Consider the following 24,696-nt stretch of genomic DNA (forward strand, 5'->3'; position numbering starts at 1 on the left):
GGGTGGGGGTGGCAAGGGTGCCTGTGCACCTGCCCCTTCTGTCCTATGGGGGAGTAACCAGACCTTTTTCAGTGGGGTGGGGGTGGTAAGGGTGCCTGGGCACCTGCCCCTTCTGTCCTACGGGGGAGTAAGCAAAACTATTACAGTGGGGTGGGGGTGGCAAGGGTGCCTGTGCACCTGCCCCTTCTGTCCTATGGGGGAGTAACCAGACCTTTTACAGTGGGGTGAGGGTGGTAAGGGTGCCTGGGCACCTGCCCCTTCTGTCCTACGGGGGAGTAAGCAAAACTATTACAGTGGGGTGGGGGGTGGCAAGGGTGCCTGTGCACCTGCCCCTTCTGTCCTATGGGGGAGTAACCAGACCTTTCACAGTGGGGTGGGGGTGGCAAGGGTGCCTGGGCACCTGCCCGTTCTGTCTGACGGGGGCATAACCAGACCTTTTACAGGGGGGTGGGGGTGGCAATGCTGCTTGGGCACCTGCCCCTTTTGTCCTATGGGGGAGTAACCAGACCTTTTACAGTGGGGTGGGGGTGGCAAGGGTGCCTGGGCACCTGCCCGTTCTGTCTGACGGGGGCATAACCAGATCTTTTACAGTGGGGTGGGGGTGGCAAGGGTGCCTGGGTAGCTGCCCTTTTTGTCCGACGGGGGAGAACCAGACCTTTTTCAGTGGGGTTGGTTGGGGGGGGGAAAGGGTGTCTGGGCACCTGCCCCTTCTGTCCGACGGGGGAGTAAGCAGACCTATTACAGTGAGGTGGGGGTGGCAAGGGTGTCTGGGCACCTGCCCATTCTGTTTGACGGGGGCATAACCAGACCTTTTACAGTGTGGTGGGGGGTGGGGGGGGTAAGGGATCCTGGGCACCTGCCCGTTATCTGACGGGGGCATAACCAGACCTTGTTCAGTGGGGAGTGGGTGGCAAGGTTGCCTGGGAAACTGCCCGTTCTGTCTGACAGGGGAGCAACCAGACCTATTACTGGGGGGTGGGGGTGGCAAGGGTGTTAATTATTTAATAAATCAAATTTCTTTATTTATTTAAATATATTAATAATTATTTTATTTACTTTAATCCACTGAACCAGGATATAATTATATTTTCCAGTTTTTTTCAGTCTGTTATGTCTCTAGTTAAATGATTATTATACATTGATTGACAGTCATTATGTCAGTTATGTTCAGCTGCAGTAATACAGTGAATTTAACTTAATCCAGCAGACTGTGGTTTCATTATGTTACTCAGTTATGCTTTGGGTGACGCTGAAGCAGGACATTAATAGGACAGAACAGAAAGCCTTTATTGTCATTGTACAGGGAGGGAATACAGTAAATGGACATAAATATATAAAATGTACATATACAGGAGAAGGGGATAGCCCCCCCCAATCAGGATTACATTTAATTACATTTTAGTCAGAGAGAAAACGTATAAAAAACAATATTTTTCATGTTTATTCAGCTCACTGAACACAGTCATTTATTTTTTGTCAAACACACAGTACTGTGCAAAAGTCTTAGTCAGTCCAAAGAAATGTTTAAAGCTGTTTATCTGGGTAGCAAGTGTACTTTGGCTTAGAACAAAAAACACAATTTAACATTAGAACGTGTGCAAATTAAGAATAACACAATAAAAACTAGTAATAATTTCTTCTGTTTTCTAAAAAGTTACTGATATCTAGTTGGATGGCTAGATGAACACAACTTCAGTTCCCAAACTTCTCCTCAGGGGGACCTCAGCCGTTCCATGATTTTGTTAAAATTTCACCAACAGCTCAATTAAATAATTAGATATATTGGTTTAAAAAGTCAGTGAGAGATTGACTAACTGTATGAGGTCTGCTAGTGGCCAAGTCAAAAAATACATGGCTGCACTGGACGGTCGCTGCAAATACTAGGATGATTTTAGCAGAGGTTCTGAAATGGCGAAGCTGACACACTTTGACAGGCATCATATCATAGTTTTACACCAACAGGAGGATAATCTAAACATCATTTTCTTTGCCTGCCTGAGACTTTTGCACAGTTCTGTACATTTCAGAGTAAAAAGGATTATAAAGGTTAAAAGGCAGAGATTTTACCTTTTTGCAGGAGAACCAGCAACATGTCACAGTGACACTGAGGAGTTCATATAAACATAAAACCCTGGATAGAGGGACTCAGTGAATGAGGAGGTGAATCTGTGCAGGGGGGTCAGTCCATCAGAGGAGACTCTGTAGAAGGACAGAGCACCAGCCCCCCAGTCCAGATACACTCCTACTCTGCGGGAGCCTGAGGGCTCTATGGGTATGAGAGTCTGTTTATTATTGTGCCGGACAGAGTAACTGTCAGTATTACAGCACAGACTCCATGACTTGTCATTGAATCCAAGCCCACAGTCACTCCCTCCTCCCCTCCAGATCCCTTTATAAGTCACTGCTATCACAGCTCCATCTCCATCCCACTCAGCCTCCCAGTAACAGCGGCCAGTCAGACTCTCTCTGCACAGAACTTGGCTCCAGCTGTCAAATCTCTCTGGATGATCAGGATATGGCTGCTCTGCCCCCCACTCATGTGTCACCTTCCTGTTCCCCCCTGACAGAGACAGGCGTCTGTTTGCTGTGTTGGGGTCCAGCGTCAGCTGGCAGGAGTCTGTAGGCAGGAGGAAGAATTATTAATCCCATCAGGCCGCCTGTACTTTATGTTTCTGTACGATATAAAAACAGCACAGCTTCCCCTAACGAAGCGGGAACTGAAGTTTATGAAACATAAAGCGGGCGCGCGACGGCGGCGGGAAGAGCCGCCAAAATGGGGCGCGAGCTAAACTAACAGCTTAATTAATTTAATAAAAAAATGACAAAGCAGCGACATTCATCAGACATATTCATCACAAGCACATTTACCACAAAACGGCACCAGAGATCAATACTAAAGTCAGTGTCTTTCCTTCAAACCGCTAATTCCGGCGCGTCCGGCTCGAAAATGGCCATCAATAACAGAATATTTAAGTAATATTATTACACGTTTAAAGTGATATTTAATAAAAATTTGGATCTGGATTCTGATATAAACGATAATTCCGGCACAGATCGTGCGCGCATCATAAAAAACAGGAAGGTTTTCATTAATTCAGAAAAATATTGCTCTGAAAAACGGGATTATTATCTCATTAATTCGGAAAAACAGAATTAATTTTTCCCAGATGAATGCAATACGCTTCCATAGAGAACCGCTTACCGCGCGCGTGACTGTAGATCCTGCACCGCTGCCGCGAGGCGTGAGCCCCGCATCTCGCGCACGCACGCGGTCGCTCTAATCTGTTAACATAGGCGCCGAAATGAAATTTGATATTTTCCGCCGCACATCCAGTGTGTCCTGGGCGCTAATTTCTTTCAGCACCGTGGATCAGGAGAACTTTTTAATATTCATGAGCGAAGCCCTACACGATTGGCTAGCTGATTAATATTTATGAGAGGGGCACTACCTCATTGGCCAGTTAACATTGACTTGTGCTGCCTGTTTCTTCTACCTAAAGCAGGGGTGTCCAAATCCAGTCCTGGGGGGCCGGTGCCCTGTGTAGCAAAGTTCTTTCCCTGTTCCACCATAAATAATTCAGCTCAAGAGCTGTGTGGTTATTAGCACAAGGAGATGAATCAGGTGTGTTAAATGAGGGGAAACCCAAAAATGTGCAGGACTCTGGCCCTCCAGGACTGGATTTGGGCTCCCCTGGTTTAAGGGATTCAGTGACCAATCAGTAATATTCTCTCATGAATTTTAAGGAATGTTCCAGAACCACCTTGTAAAAATGCAAATTCACATTTTGCACTTGAGGAGAGAGTCCGGTCTCACTGCCTACAGGTGCCTCCTTAGGACAATACTAACGAATCTCTCACAGAAAACACATACACTCACGGCATCCGCAAAAAGAACAAATGCAAAGGATTCTTTTTTTGTGAAATTAAATATGTATAACTAATTCAGAATATATTTAACCATCCTACACTCCCACACAAACACGAAGATAATACAAGCAGCTTTGCAAATAAAGCATTTGCAAAAAATATTTTTAATTAATTGATAGTGTTTTGGTGATGATTTTGATTTTAAGTTTCGCGTTTGGATGTTTATCTAAAATGACATGAAACTCACCTAAACACAAACATGGAAATCCATCTACACACAGTGCAAAAAGCCACTCATCACAACAATTGTGTGAATACAACCAAAACATACAGTAGTATTCATGGTATTATTAATAAAAACATGCAAAGACACTTACATTTCTGTAAGCCTGGTCTGGTCCTGCACTCTCCACCGTGATCCACACTATAGGAGAAGCAGAATGACATAGTACTGCTGTATCCATTTATTTATTGGTGCCTCTTCTTCACATACATGCATAAGTATCTGTAGCGTGTCAGACACACACTCTGTACTCACTTCAGCTTCTCCAGTTTACAGCTGGGATCCTCCAGTACAGCAGAGAGCAGCTTCACTCCTGAGTCTCCTGGGTGATTGTAGCTCAGATCCAGCTCTCTCAGGTGTGAGGGGTTTGACCTCAGAGCTGAAGCCAGGGAAGAACAGCCTTCTTCTGTTACTCTACAGCCTGACAGTCTGCAGAAAGATGGGAAAAAAATCTACAATAAATAAGATCACCTGACCATTACAAGCATTACTTTTAAGCAAAAGTGACTCCTCTAATAAATATTTCAATAATCACGCAAAATTAACATCTTTTGAACATTTTATAAGAACCTATACTTCTCAGAACCAGATCCAGTTGATATAGAATCATTTAAAAATAATCTAGACTTACCCATATTAACCAATGAAACAGCAAATGCCCTTGATGCCAGAGGTGGAGATTTCAGGTCCAGAGAGTACAAATCCAGACCAAGATTTTGTTTCAACCAACCAGATGAATATAAAGAGTCACAGTCACAGAGACTCAACTGGTTTGTTGAAACAAAATCTTGGTCTGGATTTGTACTCCCTGGACCTGAAATCTCCACCTCTGCTTGATGCACCATTAACATCAGAAGAACTCCATAAGGTCCTCAACCAAATGCCTAACAACCAATCGCCAGACCGGATGGTTACCCTGCAGAAATGTATAGGCCATTACAGTGTTATTGAAACCTGATAAAGACCAAACACAGCCCTCCAGTTACCGGCCATTACAGTGTTATTGAGACCTGATAAAGACCCAACACAACCCTCCAGTTACCCGCCACTCTCATTAATGAATAACTTGATGAAATCTGTCTGATCAGGATGGATTATAGTAGGAATGACTGTCTGTAACTGAGTGGCGAGAGCTTTTGTAATGATTTTCAAGACAAGACATGCCTCGGACAACATCTATAGATTATTTAATTTAGTCTAGACTGCTCAGCATACCCACACTAAAACCATGATTACAACACTAGATGCAGAAACTGCATCTGACAGTCAGTTGGACATTCCTCTTTAATACATTGCATAGATTTGGCTTCGGAGAGTCGTTCACCCACTGGGTTAAAATACTGTACACCTCACCCAAAGCTACAGTGTCACAGATGGGATGACATCACCTGCATTCACACTCCGACGGGGAAGACGGCCTGCATGCCCACTCTCTCCTTCACTGTTTGCCATCTTCATAGAAACAATTGTGGAAACAATACGACAGAACAGTGAAATAAATGGAATTCATACTAATAACAACACAAAATTAATCTCTATGCAGATGATATCTTGCTGTTTTTATGAAACCCTCAAAATATGAAATTTTAATTTTATTAATACCTTTTCAAATCTATCAAACTACACAATAAACTGGAAAAAACCCATAATATTCTCACTGCCTGAAGATGCCTGGGATTCAGCTGATCAGGATGGTCCATTTCACACTGGAAATATCCGGTACTTGGGTATCTACATCTCCCACAGGCTGTCTGACTTGGTTACCCTCAACTATGCCCCCTTATTAAAAACAATAGATGAGTCTCCCACTTAAATCAATAAAAATAAAATTACTCGTCCAGAATAAATTCAGAAAAATTCTTTCAAACTCATTAATGTCACATTTTTGCTGGAAAAACAAAAACGCAAAATCAAACATTCCACATTACAGAAAAGTAAATCTCAAGTTGGATTACAAGCTCATTTTTCTTAATTATTACTTAGCAAATCAACTGCAAGACTTAACTAAATGGTCACACTACAGCAGTAACAGCAGCTCATGGTTACAGCAGGAGCAGCTGTACTGTAAAAATCTCAGACATGCAGACTTACTCAAAATTTCATTAAAGAAACAAAACTGCATTACCAACACAGTGCTGCCATTTCCACAGCACTGACAGCCCAGAGGAAAGCCATTAAAATCACTAACTGTACTCTCAGACCCTGTAAATACACGCCAATCTGGAATAATCTGGACTTCCTACTTCACAATATCAATATTCACTATCACTCACGGGGACAGAAAGGGATTACACATCTCCACCTCCTTTTCAGTAACAGTCATTTCATGACATTCGAAGACTTAATCCATAAATACGAGTTGAGAATAAGAAATTTTTCTAATATTTACTAACTGAATCCAGCATCAAAACCAAAACGAACCTCACACATAATACACTGAATCCTCCTCAGATGAGACAACATTCTGCAACTTAAAAATAAAAAGAAACCTCTAGAATATATAATCCTCCATCTGCGACAGACACATTGATATTTGTACCAAAAATTTATTGGAATAAGGACCTTATCTTTTCCCCCAGCTCTGATTTCTGGATGGACGTCTGCAACAACATATTCACAGTGACAAATACTGGCCTTCAGTTCAGTACAAAGTAATTCACATAAAACATGTGACTCAATATAAAAAGTAGTCAGTACTGATACCTGCTCACAGTGTACAAGGGGTGTCACAGATAATTATCTGCATGCTCTGTGGGCCTGTATACCTGCTCACAGTGTACAAGGGGTGTCACAGGTAATTACTATATGTTCTCTATAGGTGAAAGATCTGGACTGCAGACAGGCCAATTCAGCACCCGGGCTCTTCTCCGACGAAGCCATGCTGTTGTAATATCTGCAGTATGTAGTTTTACATTGTCCTGCTGAAATACACAAGGCCTTCCCTCAAACAGACATCCTCTGGAGGGGAGCATGTGTTGCTCTAAAACCTTTATATACCTTTCAGCATTCATAGTTCCTTCCAAAACATGGAAGCTGCCCATACCGTATGCACTTATGCACCCCCATACCATCAGAGATGCTGGCTTTTGAACTGAATGCTGATAACACGCTGGAAGGTCTCCCTCCTCTTTAGCCCGGAGGACACGGAGCCCTTCATTACCAACAAGAATGTCACATTTGGACTCGTCTGACCATAGAACACTTTCCCTCTTTGAAACAGTCCATTTCAAATGAGTCTTGGCCCACAGGACACGACGGCGCTTCTGGACCATGTTCAGATATGGCTTCCTTTTTGCATGATAGAGCTTTAGCTGGCATCTGCAGATGGCACGGCGGATTGTGTTTACCGACTGTGCTTTCTGGAAGTATTCCTGGGCCCATTTAGTAATGTCACTGACACAATCATGCCGATGAGTGATGTAGAGTCGTCTGAGGGCCCGAAGACCACGGGCATCCAATACAGGTCTTCGGCCTTTGAACATTTGTTATATTATCTATGTTCTGTTGTGAATAAAATATAGGCTCATGTGATTTGAAAGTGTTTTATTTGTTATTTCATTCAAATATAAAGTACTTTTCTAGAATTCTGGTTGTTTGTATGTTTGCTGGGGGTGGCAAGGTGGTGCAGTGGTTAGCACTATACACCTCTGGGACCCGGGTTCAAGTCTCCGCCTGGGTCACATGTGTGTGGAGTTTGCATGTTCTCCCCATGTCGTCGTGGGATTTTCTCCAGGTACTCCGGTTTTCCCCACAGTCCAAAAACATGCTGAGGCTAATTGGAGTTGCTAAATTGCCCGACTGGTATGTGAATGTGCCCTGCGATGGGTTGGCCCCCCATCCTGGGTTGTTCCCTACCTTTTGCCTATTGCTTCCGGGATAGGCTCCGGACCCCCAGCGACCCAGTAGGATAAGCGGTTTGGAAAATGGATGGATGGATGTATGTTTGCAGCAAACTATTTTGTGAATAAAAGCTACCTCAACCCCCACCGCCCCCTTACTTTTTTGCAGTTATTTTTATTAATTATTATTATTACTGTTTGATTCATGTATTGTATGTTTCAGTCATTACAGATATGTATGAAAGTGTGTCTGTGTATGTATGGACATTCATATCTATGTATTAATATATACTGCTCAAAAAAATTGAAGGAACACTTTTTAATCAGAGTATAGCATCAAGTCTATTAAACTTCTGGGATATTGATCAGGTCAGTTAAGTAGCGGAGGGGGTTGTTAATCAGTTTCAGCTGCTTTGGTGTTAATGAAATTATCAACAGGTGGACTAGAGGGGCAACAATGAGACGACCCCCAAACCAGGAATGGTTTAACAGGTGGGGGCCACTGGCATTTTTCCCTCCTCATCTTTTCTGACAGTTTTTTCACTAGTTTTGCATTTGGCGACGGTCAGTGTCACTACTGGTAGCATGAGGCGATACCTGGACCCTACAGAGTTTGCACAGGTAGTCCAACTCCTCCAGGATGGCGCATCAATACGTGCCATTGCCAGAAGGTTTGCTGTGTCTCCCAGCACAATCTCAAGGGCATGGAGGAGATTCCAGGAGACAGGCAGTTATTCAAGGAGAGCTGGACAGGGCCGTAGAAGGTCCTTAACCCATCAGCAGGACCGGTATCTGCTCCTTTGTGCAAGGAGGAAGAGGATGAACACTGCTGGAGCCCTACAAAATGACCTCCAGCAGGTCACTGGTGTAAATGTCTCTCAGCAAACAATCAGAAACAGACATCATAAGGGTGCCCTGAGGACCCAATGTCCTCTAGTGGACCCTGTGCTCACTGCCCAGCACCATGGAGCTCGATTGGCATTTGCCATAGATTACCAGAATTTGCAGGTCTGCTACTGGTGCCCTGTGCTTTTCACAGATGAGAGCAGGTTCACCCTCAGCACATGTGACAGACGTGAAAGGGTCTGGAGAAGCCATGGAAAATGTTATGCTGCCTGCAGCATTGTTCAGCATGACCGGTTTGGTGGTGGGTCAGTGATGGTCTGGGGAGGCATATCCATGGAGGGACGCACAGTCCTCTACAGGCTAGACAACGGCACCTTGACTGCCATTAGGTATCAGGATGAAATCCTTGAACCCATTGTCAGACCCTATGCTGGTGCGGTGGGTCCTGGGTTCCTCCTGGTGCACGACAATGCCCGGCCTCATGTGGCAAGAGCATGTAGGCAGTTCCTGGAGGATGAAGGAATTGATACCATTGACTGCCCCCCACGGACATTATGTTTCGTCCATTCGATGCCACCAGGTTGCACCTCAGACTGTCCAGAAGCTCAGTGATACCCTGGTCCAGATGTGAGAGGAGATCCCCCAGGACATCATCCATGGTCTCATTAGGACCATGCCCCGACATTGTCAGGCATGCATACAACCACGTGGGGACCATACAAACTACTGAGTATGATTCTGAGTTACTGTAATGAAATTTCAACAAAATGGACTAGTCTGCCACATCATTTTTCACTTTGATTTTCGGGGTGTCTTTGAATTCAGCCCTCTGTAGGTTGATAATTTCATTTCCATCAAACGATGTGGCAGCCTTTCATTCCTAACACATTACCCAGTCTACATCAGTATAGATATCCAGCGTGATTTTTTTTTCCCCATTGATATCTGATGTGTTTTCAAAGTGTTCCTTTAATTTTTTTGAGGAGTGTATATGTGTGATAATTTTTTATTTACTAATTTCTTTTTGACAATTACGGCTCCAATCATCCACAATCATCATATATAAATAGAATCCTTCGTTTTTTACTTTTTTGCATTTATCTCCTTTTCTTTTCCTCTCCCCTCTACGACTCCTCACATTAAATACTGACTTCATTCGCCCCCCCATTCCTGCCACTTCAACTAGCCTCTACTTTGGGGTAGTGGTTCTTTTCACCTGTGCCTCTGGGTGGGGCAGGTCACCTAGTACACTGGGGTTGGGGTGTCGCAGACACTCTCACAGACAGATACCCTGTCACAGACACTCTCACACACGCGTACACTGTCACAGACACTCACACATACACGTACCCTGCCACAGACACTCTCACACACGCGTACACTGTCACAGACACTCACACACATATCCTGCCGCAGACACTCTCATAGACGCGTATCCTGCCGCAGACACTCTCACACACACGTATCCTGCCGCAGACACTCTCACACACACGTATCCTGCCACAGACACTCTCACACACACGTATCCTGCTACAGACACTCTCACACACACGTACCCTGCCACAGACACTCCCGCACACACGTATCCTACCGCAGACACTCTCGCACACACGTACCCTTCCACAGACACACTAACACACACATACCCTGCCACAGACACTCTCACACACGCGTACACTGTCACAGACACTCACACATATCCTGCCGCAGACAGTCTCATAGATGCGTATCCTGCCACAGACACTCTCACACACGCGTACACTGTCACAGACACACATATCCTGCCGCAGACACTCTCATAGACGCGTATCCTGCCGCAGACACTCTCACACACACGTATGCTGCCGCAGACACTCTCACACACACGTATCCTGCCGCAGACACTCTCACACACACGTATCCTGCCACAGACACTCTCACACACACGTATCCTGCCACAGACACTCTCACACACACGTACCCTGTCACAGACACTCTTACACACACGTACCCTGCCACAGACACTCTCATACACACGTATCCTGCCGCAGACACTCTAACACACACGTACCCTGCCTCAGACACTCTCACACACACGTACCCTGCCACAGACACACTAACACACACGTACCCTGTCACAGACACTCTCACACACACGTACCCTGCCTCAGACACTCTCACACACACGTATCCTGCCGCAGACACTCTCACACACGGGTACACTGTCACAGACACTCACACATATCCTGCCGCAGACACTCTCATAGACGCGTATCCTGCCGCAGACACACTCATACACACGTGTCCTGCCGCAGACACTCTCACACACACGTATCCTGCCACAGGCACTCTCACACACGCGTACTCTGTCACAGACACTCTCACACACACGTATCCTGCCACAGACACTCTCACACACACGTATCCTGTCACAGACACTCTCACACACACGTACCCTGCCACAGACACACTAACACACACGTATCCTGCCGCAGATACTCTCGCACACACGTACCCTGCCACAGACACTCTCATACACACATACCCTGCCTCAGACACTCTCACACACACGTACCCTGCCACAGACACTCTCACACACACGTACCCTGCCTCAGACACTCTCACACACACGTACCCTGCCACAGACACTCTCACACACACGTACCCTGCCTCAGACACTCTCACACACACGTACCCTGCCGCAGACACTTTCATGCACACGTACCCTGTCACAGACACTCTCACGCACACGTACCCTGCCACAGACACTCTCACACACACGTACCCTACCACAGACACTCTCACACACACGTACTCTGCCGCAGACACTCTCACACACACGTACCCTGCCGCAGACACTCTCATACACACGTACCGTCACAGACACTCTCACACACACGTACCCTGCCACAGACACTCTCACACACACATACCCTGCCACAGACACTCTCACACACACGTACCCTACCACAGACACTCTCACACACACGTACTCTGCCGCAGACACTGTCACACACATTTACCCTGCCACAGACACTCTCATACACATGTACCCTGCCACAGACACTCTCACACACACGTACCCTGCCACAGACACACTAACACACACATACCCTGCCACAGACACTCTCACACACACGTACCCTGCCACAGACACACTAACACACACATACCCTGCCACAGACACTCTCACACACACGTACCCTGCCGCAGACACTCTCAGACACGCGTACCCTGTCACAGACACTCTCATACACGCGTACCCTGTCACAGACACTCTCATACACACGTACCCTGCCACAGACACTCTCACACACACGTACCCTGCCACAGACACTCTCATACACACGTATCCTGCCGCAGACACTCTCACACACACGTACCCTGCCTCAGACACTCTCACACACACGTACCCTGCCACAGACACACTAACACACACGTACCCTGTCACAGACACTCTCACACACACGTATCCTGCCACAGACACTCTCACACACACGTATCCCGCCACAGACACTCTCACACACACGTACCCTGTCACAGACACTCTCACACACACGTATCCTGCCGCAGATACTCTCGCACACACGTACCCTGCCTCAGACACTCTCGCACACACGTACCCTGCCACAGACACGCTAACACACACGTACCCTGCCACAGACTCTCTCACACACACGTACCCTGCCGCAGACACTCTCAGACACGCGTACCCTGTCACAGACACTCTCATACACACGTACCCTGCCACAGACACTCTCATACACACGTATCCTGCCGCAGACACTCTCACACACACGTACCCTGCCTCAGACACTCTCACACACACGTACCCTGCCACAGACACACTAACACACACGTACCCTGTCACAGACACTCTCACACACACGTACCCTGCCACAGACACTCTCACACACACGTACTCTGCCGCAGACACTGTCACACACATTTACCCTGCCACAGACACTCTCATACACATGTACCCTGCCACAGACACTCTCACACACACGTACCCTGCCACAGACACACTAACACACACATACCCTGCCACAGACACTCTCACACACACGTACCCTGCCACAGACACACTAACACACACGTACCCTGCCACAGACACTCTCACACACACGTACCCTGCCGCAGACACTCTCAGACACGCGTACCCTGTCACAGACACTCTCATACACGCGTACCCTGTCACAGACACTCTCATACACACGTACCCTGCCACAGACACTCTCACACACACGTACCCTGCCACAGACACTCTCATACACACGTATCCTGCCGCAGACACTCTCACACACACGTACCCTGCCTCAGACACTCTCACACACACGTACCCTGCCACAGACACACTAACACACACGTACCCTGTCACAGACACTCTCACACACACGTATCCTGCCACAGACACTCTCACACACACGTATCCCGCCACAGACACTCTCACACACACGTACCCTGTCACAGACACTCTCACACACACGTATCCTGCCGCAGATACTCTCGCACACACGTACCCTGCCTCAGACACTCTCGCACACACGTACCCTGCCACAGACACGCTAACACACACGTACCCTGCCACAGACTCTCTCACACACACGTACCCTGCCGCAGACACTCTCAGACACGCGTACCCTGTCACAGACACTCTCATACACACGTACCCTGCCACAGACACACTAACACACACGTACCCTGTCACAGACACTCTCACACACACGTATCCTGCCGCAGACACTCTCACACACACGTACCCTGCCGCAGACACTCTCAGACACGTGTACCCTGTCGCAGACACTCTCATACACGTGTATCCTGCCGCAGACACTCTCGCACACACGTATCCTGTCGCAGACACACTCAGACACGTGTACCCTGTCGCAGACACTCTCATACACGTGTATCCTGCCGCAGACACTCTCGCACACACGTATCCTGTCGCAGACACTCTCATACACGCGTACCCTGCCACAGACACTCTCACACACACGTACCCTGCCACAGACACTCTCACACACACATACCCTGCCACAGACACTCTCACACACACGTACCCTACCACAGACACTCTCACACACACGTACTCTGCCGCAGACACTGTCACACACATTTACCCTGCCACAGACACTCTCATACACATGTACCCTGCCACAGACACTCTCACACACACGTACCCTGCCACAGACACACTAACACACACATACCCTGCCACAGACACTCTCACACACACGTACCCTGCCACAGACACACTAACACACACGTACCCTGCCACAGACACTCTCACACACACGTACCCTGCCGCAGACACTCTCAGACACGCGTACCCTGTCACAGACACTCTCATACACGCGTACCCTGTCACAGACACTCTCATACACACGTACCCTGCCACAGACACTCTCACACACACGTACCCTGCCACAGACACTCTCATACACACGTATCCTGCCGCAGACACTCTCACACACACGTACCCTGCCTCAGACACTCTCACACACACGTACCCTGCCACAGACACACTAACACACACGTACCCTGTCACAGACACTCTCACACACACGTATCCTGCCACAGACACTCTCACACACACGTATCCCGCCACAGACACTCTCACACACACGTACCCTGTCACAGACACTCTCACACACACGTATCCTGCCGCAGATACTCTCGCACACACGTACCCTGCCTCAGACACTCTCGCACACACGTACCCTGCCACAGACACACTAACACACACGTACCCTGCCACAGACACTCTCACACACACGTACCCTGCCGCAGACACTCTCAGACACGCGTACCCTGTCGCAGACACTCTCATACACACGTACCCTGCCACAGACACTCTCATACACACGTATCCTGCCGCAGACACTCTCACACACACGTACCCTGCCTCAGACACTCTCACACACACGTACCCTGCCACAGACACACTAACACACACGTACCCTGTCACAGACACTCTCACACACACGTATCCTGCCGCAGACACTCTCACACACACGTACCCTGCCGCAGACACTCTCAGACACGTGTACCCTGTCGCAGACACTCTCATACACGTGTATCCTGCCGCAGACACTCTCGCACACACGTATCCTGTCGCAGACACACTCAGACACGTGTACCCTGTCGCAGACACTCTCATACACGTGTATCCTGCCGCAGACACTCTCATACACACGTATCCTGCCGCAGACACTCTCGCACACACGTATCCTGTCGCAGACACTCTCATACACGCGTACCCTGCCACAGACACTCTCATACACACGTATCCTGCCGCAGACACTCTCACACACACGTACCCTGCCTCAGACACTCTCACACACACGTACCCTGCCACAGATACACTAACACACACGTACCCTGCCACAGACACTCTCACACACACGTACCCTGCCGCAGACACTCTCACACACGCGTACCCTGCCACAGACACTCTCACACACACGAATCCTGCCGCAGACACTCTCACACACACGTACCCTGCCTCAAACACTCTCACACACACGTACCCTGCCTCAGACACTCTCACACACACGTACCCTGCCACAGACACACTAACACACACGTACCCTGTCACAGACACTCTCACACACACGTACCCTGCAGCAGACACTCTCACACACACGTACCCTGCCGCAGACACTCTCACACACACGTACCCTGCCGCAGACACTCTCACACACACGTACCCTGCCACAGACACTCTCACACACACGTACCCTGCCGCAGACACTCTCGCACACACGTACCCTTCCACAGACACTCTCGCACACACGTACCCTGCCACAGACACTCTCATACACACGTACCCTGCCACAGACACTCTCATACACACGTATCCTGCCACAGACACTCTCAAACACACGTACTCTGCCGCAGACACTCTCACACACATGTACCCTGCCGCAGACACTCTCACACACATACTCTGCCGCAGACACTCTCACACACACGTACCCTGCCACAGACACTCTCATACACACGTACCCTGCCAGACACTCTCATACACACGTACCCTGCCAGACACTCTCACACACACGTATCCTGCCACAGACACTCTCACACACACGTACCCTGCCACAGACACTCTCATACACATGTACCCTGCCACAGACACTCTCATACACATGTACCCTGTCACAGACACTCTCACACACGTACCCTGCCAGACACTCTCATACACACGTACCCTGCCAGACACTCTCACACACACGTACCCTGTCACAGACACTCTCACACACACATACCCTGCCAGACACTCTCACACACACGTACCCTGCCAGACACTCTCACACACACGTACCCTGCCAGACACTCTCACACACACGTACCCTGCCACAGACACTCTCACACACACGTACCCTGCCACAGACACTCTCATACACATGTACCCTGCCACAGACACTCTCATACACATGTACCCTGTCACAGACACTCTCACACACATACCCTGCCAGACACTCTCAGACACGCGTACCCTGTCGCAGACACTCTCATACACACGTACCCTGCCACAGACACTCTCATACACACGTATCCTGCCGCAGACACTCTCACACACACGTACCCTGCCTCAGACACTCTCACACACACGTACCCTGCCACAGACACACTAACACACACGTACCCTGTCACAGACACTCTCACACACACGTATCCTGCCGCAGACACTCTCACACACACGTACCCTGCCGCAGACACTCTCAGACACGTGTACCCTGTCGCAGACACTCTCATACACGTGTATCCTGCCGCAGACACTCTCGCACACACGTATCCTGTCGCAGACACACTCAGACACGTGTACCCTGTCGCAGACACTCTCATACACGTGTATCCTGCCGCAGACACTCTCATACACACGTATCCTGCCGCAGACACTCTCGCACACACGTATCCTGTCGCAGACACTCTCATACACGCGTACCCTGCCACAGACACTCTCATACACACGTATCCTGCCGCAGACACTCTCACACACACGTACCCTGCCTCAGACACTCTCACACACACGTACCCTGCCACAGATACACTAACACACACGTACCCTGCCACAGACACTCTCACACACACGTACCCTGCCTCAGACACTCTCACACACACGTACCCTGCCACAGACACACTAACACACACGTACCCTGTCACAGACACTCTCACACACACGTACCCTGCAGCAGACACTCTCACACACACGTACCCTGCCGCAGACACTCTCACACACACGTACCCTGCCGCAGACACTCTCACACACACGTACCCTGCCACAGACACTCTCACACACACGTACCCTGCCGCAGACACTCTCGCACACACGTACCCTTCCACAGACACTCTCGCACACACGTACCCTGCCACAGACACTCTCATACACACGTACCCTGCCACAGACACTCTCATACACACGTATCCTGCCACAGACACTCTCAAACACACGTACTCTGCCGCAGACACTCTCACACACATGTACCCTGCCGCAGACACTCTCACACACATACTCTGCCGCAGACACTCTCACACACACGTACCCTGCCACAGACACTCTCATACACACGTACCCTGCCAGACACTCTCATACACACGTACCCTGCCAGACACTCTCACACACACGTATCCTGCCACAGACACTCTCACACACACGTACCCTGCCACAGACACTCTCATACACATGTACCCTGCCACAGACACTCTCATACACATGTACCCTGTCACAGACACTCTCACACACGTACCCTGCCAGACACTCTCATACACACGTACCCTGCCAGACACTCTCACACACACGTACCCTGCCACAGACACTCTCACACACACGTACCCTGCCACAGACACTCTCATACACATGTACCCTGCCACAGACACTCTCATACACATGTACCCTGTCACAGACACTCTCACACACATACCCTGCCAGACACTCTCACACACACATACCCTGCCACAGACACTCTCACACACACGTACCCTGCCGCAGACACTCTCACACACGTGTACCGTGTCGCAGACACTCTCACACACACGTACCCTGCCAGACACTCTCACACACACGTACCCTGCCAGACACTCTCACACACACGTACCCTGCCATACACTCTCACACACACGTACCCTGCCACAGACACTCTCATACACATGTACCCTGCCACAGACACTCTCATACACATGTACCCTGTCACAGACACTCCCACACACATAACCTGCCAGACACTCTCACACACACATACCCTGCCACAGACACTCTCACACACACGTACCCTGCCACAGACACTCTCACACACACGTACCCTGCCAGACACTCTCACACACACGTACCCTGCCACAGACACTCTCACACACACGTACCCTGCCACAGACACTCTCACACACACGTACCCTGCCACAGACACTCTCACACACACGTACCCTGCCACAGACACTCTCATACACGCGTACCCTGCCACAGACACTCTCACACACACGTACCCTGCCACAGACACTCTCCTACACGTGTACCCTGCCACAGACTCTCACACACACATACCCTGCCACAGACACTCTCACACACACGTACCCTGTCACAGACACTCTCACACACACATACCCTGCCAGACACTCTCACACACACATACCCTGCCACAGACACTCTCACACATGCGTACCCTGCCACAGACACTCTCACACACACATACCCTGCCAGACACTCTCACACACACATACCCTGCCACAGACACTCTCACACACATGTACCCTGCCACAGACACTCTCATACACATGTACCCTGTCACAGACACTCTCAAACACACGTACCCTGCCACAGACACTCACACACACGCGTACCCGGTCACAGACACTCTGAAACACACATACCCTGCCAGACACTCTCACATACATGTATCCTGCCGCAGACAAACGGCAAATGACAAATGGGACCAAACTGTTTGTCCGTTATAAGCGAAATTCCATTGTATGTGAGTCCGCTATATGCGATGCTTTTTCTGCAGGTTCTTAAAGGCGCACGGTCAGCGGACCTTGTCTGTTACAGATGATATTCCGTTATAAGCGAGTTCGTTATAATGGGATTATACTGCACCTCCAACTCCACCTAGCAGACATACCTATGAGGGGATTGAGGTATGGATTGATTCTGATCGTGTTTGGACTAAACACCCCGGGATTCAAATACATTGTCCACCGTGATTCACCCACATTATTGTTGTGCCACAGGTGAACTGCACAAACATGTTTTTTCACTGATCACTTATATAACTTGTTTCTCACAGAAAGAGCTAGAACACCTATCTTGCCTTTCCCAGCGGAAAGGGAGGCTTATCTTTTCTCTCCCAGGGGAAAAGGGAAAGCCTTGCCCAAAATATGCGCAAAACAGCCTCACCTGGACAGGAATTGGAGAATAAAGAGCATATTCCCTGAGGAAGGGGGTGAGCCTGGCCAGCTCGCCCCCTCCCCGCACGCGTACCACTCCAGATTTAGCATAAAGGAAGGGGGAGAGCTCAGCACTGACCAGAGATCAGCCGTGGGATAGAGCGCGCATCGCCCGGCACTTCTCAGGAATTACGTGTTGGTCTCCTGCCAGGACTGAAAGGGGCTCCCCAGTCCATGTGTGAAGGTGGGTGATTATAGCACGTCCGAGTGTAGATGGCTTGTGGCTACTTTTTCATTTTATTAATTAGTGGGATTACCTATCATCCATCCATCCATCCATTTTCCAAACCACTTATCCTACTGGGTCGCGGGGGGTCCGGAGCCTATCCCGGAAGCAATGGGCACGAGGCAGGGAACAACCCAGGATGGGGGGCCAGCCCATCGCAGGGCACACTCACACACCATGCACTCACACACGCATTCCTATGGGCAATTTAGCAAGTCCAATTAGCCTCAGCATGTTTTTGGACTGTGGGGGGAATCCGGAGTACCCGGAGGAAACCCCACAATGACATGGGGAGAACATGCAATCTCCATACACATGTGACCCAGGCGGAGACTCGAACCCGGGTCCCAGAGGTGTGAGGTAACAGTGCGAACCACTGCACCACCATGCTGCCCCCGATTACCTATCAATGCTTATGAAATATATCATAATTTTGTGTATATTTTAAGAAATATTTCTGAACGGACCAAAGCGAACCTGATTGTTCCTTCGACATCCCTATATCCCCCTCTCACATTAAAACAATATTCTAGGTGGGGTCTTACCAAGGAATTGTATTATCTTAGCATCACTTCATTTAAATTAAACTCCACACACCTAGAGATGTAACCCAACATCCTATTGGCCTTTTTAATTGCTTCCCCACACTGGCGAGAATGGGACATGGAAGCATCAACATACACACCGAGGTCTATCTCATAATCAGCTACCTTTATTTCAGAGGAACCCATAAAAAATCTGTACTTTATATTTCTGCTCCCTGCATGGATTACCTTACATTTATCTACATTAAATTTGATCTGCCAGGTATCAGCCCAGTCGCTAATTAAATCAAGATCCCGTTGTAGCCTCTCCGCTGCTAGATCAGTATTTGCTACATCATCCACCTTGGTGTTGTCTGCAAATTTAACTTGTTTACTGTATGTATTGGTGTCAATATCATTAATGTAAAATAGGAACAATAGTGGTCCTAAAATTGAACCCTGCGGTACCCCACTATGAACGCAGGCCCACTGTGACATTGTGCCTCTAATAACTACCTGCTGCTTCCTGTCTGTTAACCAGTTTTCAATCCAAGATGCTACAGTTCCTAAAATCCCTGCAGCTTTGAGCTTAAGCAAGAGCTGTTTGAGGGGGACAACATCAAAGGTCTTCTGCAAATGTAAGTACTTTTTGTGACCAAGTTCTATTTTTGCTTCCTCAAAGAACTCAAGTAGATTAGTTAAACAGGATCTACTTCTCCTAAATCCAGGTTGGCTACCCCTCAGAATGTTATTTGTATCCAGGTTATTTGTATCCATAACTTTTCCAGTTATGCAAGTTAAAGTAATTGGCCTATAGTTTACTGGATTACATCTATCCCCTTTTTTGAATATGGGTGTTATATTAGCATACTTCCAATCATAAGGTACCACACGTGCAAATAAGGATTTCGGAAACAGTAAAGTTAAAGGTTGGCTAATAATAACCCTCATCTATTTTAAAACTATAGGTAAGATGCCATCAGGACCCTGTGATTTATTTATTTTGAGCTTAGCTAGGTTTTGTACCACATCAGCCTCAGTTATACATACAGTCCCTCCACAATTATTGGCACCCCTTTGTACAAGGGGTAAGAAAAAATCCACCTTCTGGTGAAGTTGCTTCATCTCACACGGAAAAAAATGAGAAAAATCCAACCTTTACTTAAAATCAATTTATTTGAAGGAAAATCATCAACAAATAATTATTTTTAACAAAAACACATGAGCCACGATTATTGGCAGCCCTGCAAATTATAGTGAACACTGTGACGCCCGCTCCGTCCGCTCCTCGTGTGTGCCACGCCCCTAATTACCCACGTGTGATTCCCTGATTGTGCCCAGTCGCGTCATGTTCTTTTCTGATTAGTTCCCTGTATTTAAGTCTCTGTTGTACACTAACCCGTTGTCTGTCATTGACGTTACCTGCCGTTTGTCCCTGTCTGCGTTTCCGTCCTGCCCTATTCCCAATTAAACCCTCGTTTGCCCCGTTTACCGCCTTCCTGCCTGGTCCTTCCTGCCCACCTGCCTTACCCAAATTTACGTAGCGTGACAAACACAATGTAACTGAAGCATGTTTCCCATGTAAATTATACATATTTGAGTTGGTTGAAGTGAATAGGAACCTTCAAGCTGTAATCCATGACTTCCTGAGTAACTGGGGTACAAACATAAGGAGACACAGAGCCCAAATTCCCTTAGTCATCCATGAACATGGGAAAGATAAGAGACACACAGACCAAATGAGGGAGAAGTGTGCTGACCTTCATAAGTCAGGGAATGGGTATTAAAAAATAGCTACTCGCCTTAAAATGCCCATTTCTACTGTTAGGGCAATAATTAAAAAGTGGACATCAACTGGAACTGTTAGAAACCTGCCTGAAAGAGGAGCCAAGTTTATTTTGCCCCCACATACAGTGAGGATGATCGTAAGAGAGACAAAAAATCCCCAAGGATGACTGTTAGTCAATTACCAGACAAAGTAAAACCTTGGGGTTACCACGTCTCCAAAAAACCATCAGATGCCCCCTTCATGCTAACAGACGTTTTGAAAGTTATGACAGAAAGAAGCTTTTTCTGTCAGTTACTTAAAATGTTAGAGCCAGGAGTTTGCAAAACATTATACAACTTTGACTGGAATGAAATTCAATGATCAGATGAAACAAAAATGGAGCTTTTGGGCAATAAACATTCAAGGTGGGTTTGGCGTAAAAAGAAGGATGGTTATAATGAAATGAACCTTATCCCAGCTGTAAGATATGGTGGAGGTTCTGTGATGTTGTGGAGCTGATTTTCCTCCAAAAACCCTGGAAACCTTGTTAGGGTACATGGCACTATGGGGTCCATGAAATACCAGGACATTTTATATCAAAATTTGGCTGCTGCTGCCAGGAAACATTGGGGCTTCAATGGATCTTCCAGCAGGACGGTGATCCTAAGCACATGTCCAAATAAACATAAAAATGGTCAGCTGACCGCAGAATCAAGCTTCTGTCATGGCCATCTCAGTCCCCTGACCTGAACCCCACTGAAAACCTGTGGGCTGAGCTGAAGAGGAGAGTGCACAAGAGAGGGCCGAGGACCCTGGGTGATCTGGAGAGATTCTGTAAAGAGGATGCCCTGCTCTGTATTCTCCAACCTTATAAAATGTCATAGGAGACTCAGTGCTGTTAAACTGGCAAAGGGAGGCTGTACAGAGTATTAAAAGCAGGGCTGCCAATAATCGTGTGTTTTTGTTGAAAATAATTATTTCTTGATGAAGGATTTGTTTTTCTTTGAATAAATTTATTTCAATGAAAGGTTGGATTTTTCTCATTTTTTCAGTGTGAGATGAAGCTGCTTCGCCAAAAGGTGGATTTTTGTCTAACCCTTTTTACAAATCTTTACAAGGGGGCCAGTAATTGTGCAGGGACTGTATATTGTTTATATACGACACTGTATTTGTACTAAATGGTGGTAAGTTAATCATGTCCTCTACTGTGAACACCCGTGTAAAATAATCATTAAACTCATTTACTATATTAATTTTCATTTTCAATTATAAGGCTGTTACTATCCTGCAGATGAGTGATTTCAGCTTTTAGAGCTCTTTTGGAGTTAAAATATTGGAAGAAACTTTTAATGTCATCCTTAACCTCCAATGCAGTCTTACTTTCGACATTCCACTTACTGTAGCGAATCTAATGTTATTTTTTAAGTCAACCCCTAGACTTAGATACTCCTGCTTTATTTTGAAATCATTAGTTATTTTCTACCTTAGTATTTCCAGCGTACAGTGTGAAATACCCAGTAATACTCACCTCACTACCCCCAGTTTACAGTGTGGAATATCCAGTAAAACTGACCTCAGTATCTCTAGTTTACAGTGTGGAATACCCAGTAATACTGACCTCAGTATCTCCAGTTCACAGTGTAAGTCCCCCAGTCCAGCAGAGAGCAGCTTCACTCCTGAGTCCTGCAGGTCATTGTCACTCAGGTCCAGCTCTCTCAGGGGTGAGGAGTTTGATCTGAGAGCTGAAGACAGCACTTCACAGTGTTTATCTATGAGATCACAGCTGTTCAGCCTGAAACAGAAAACACTTTAAGACACAGACATATACACATCCGACACATTAGTAAAATACAAAGCATTACAATAAGCATTTGTTTTCATTATAATTAGCAGCACAGCTTACACTTCAAAATGAATTATAGTCTGCAGAGTGTTCTGTGCGTCCTGACAATCTGCTGCAGTCACATTATCACTAATTGTGAGTCAGTGCACCTTTGCTCAAAACTAGAGGTAAAAACATTAAGTACAAGCTATAGGAATACATAGGAACACATCAACAGCAAGATGGACGTGAACCTCCCATAACAGTCAGACCAGTGCTTCCAGTGCAGTCCTTAGCCATCTTTCTTCCAGGTGTCCCTACACTCGACACGTATCACTGAAAGGAGGAGATGTGAACATTCCCAGCAGCTAATGCAGCAGCAACTGGCACTTGGATTCCTGATCCCATGAGTAAAATCCTTTCTCTCCCTGTATTGTTATACCTGGGAACATGTCAAATCACCAATTACGTCTGGGTGATATGACGATATTATCAGTAATGAGTGTAATAAGACAAGTATCCCGGTGTCGATATCTGACCGTGACTAACCGGCGATTATCGTCTTTGCTGAGGAAATGCGCTTAGGCTACATACAAAGCAAGATAACAGAAAGATTCATGATTTGCTTTCAGTTCAGCTTTCTAGCCAAAGATTCTGAAGCAGTTAAAAAGAAACATTGCACAGAATTTCACAAGCATTGTCCCTTGCAGTAACCATGCGTTCGCCATTCTTGTAAGTTCAGTATTGTCACATCACCAACTTCTATCTCTGAGTCAGCAGCCAGAATGTCAGTCATTCAAGTGCAGCTTTCTGGTGGGAATTTTGAGCTTCCCAACTCAGTTTTTCGTATCTTAGTCTCAGGCACGGCTTTAAGTGTGTCCCTGACCCCGCTAGGGCTGTGATTAGCATTGGTTGCTAACTGTTTAATAAAGGTGGTTAAAAGTAAACTCTCTCTCTCATCTATCTATCTGAATCAATCAATCATTATTTATATAGCGCATTTTAGCCACAGCGTTTATAAAGAATTTTGCAAACATTTAAAAAGAAGAAAAAGAAATTCAAATAAGCTCAGAATAAATAACAATAAGCGCAAAAGAAATAA

At 47.3% G+C, this 24,696-nt stretch overlaps 1 protein-coding gene across 5 annotated transcripts in view; it reads right to left on the reverse strand.

Annotated features, from left to right (window-relative positions):
• LOC125721468 (NLR family CARD domain-containing protein 3-like) overlaps window positions 1-24,696 on the reverse strand; it is a 181,028-nt gene that overhangs the window by 123,053 nt on the left and 33,279 nt on the right. For 3 of the 5 annotated variants that reach the window (XM_048997399.1, XM_048997401.1, XM_048997400.1), the window contains 4 exons: window positions 23,391-23,564; window positions 4,406-4,579; window positions 4,245-4,291; window positions 1,267-2,617 (listed from right to left, as the gene is read on the reverse strand). In XM_048997399.1, the coding sequence (XP_048853356.1) occupies window positions 2,094-2,617; window positions 4,245-4,291; window positions 4,406-4,579; window positions 23,391-23,564 (919 nt within the window). In that variant the 3' untranslated portion in view covers window positions 1,267-2,093. Of the gene's footprint in view, window positions 1-1,266; window positions 2,618-4,244; window positions 4,292-4,405; window positions 4,580-23,390; window positions 23,565-24,696 lie in introns of those variants that run through there. The other 2 variants (XM_048997402.1, XM_048997403.1) reach the window with 2 other exon arrangements.

The sequence above is a fragment of the Brienomyrus brachyistius genome, unplaced genomic scaffold, assembly GCF_023856365.1.
Source record: "Brienomyrus brachyistius isolate T26 unplaced genomic scaffold, BBRACH_0.4 scaffold33, whole genome shotgun sequence".
Taxonomy (NCBI): domain Eukaryota; kingdom Metazoa; phylum Chordata; class Actinopteri; order Osteoglossiformes; family Mormyridae; genus Brienomyrus; species Brienomyrus brachyistius.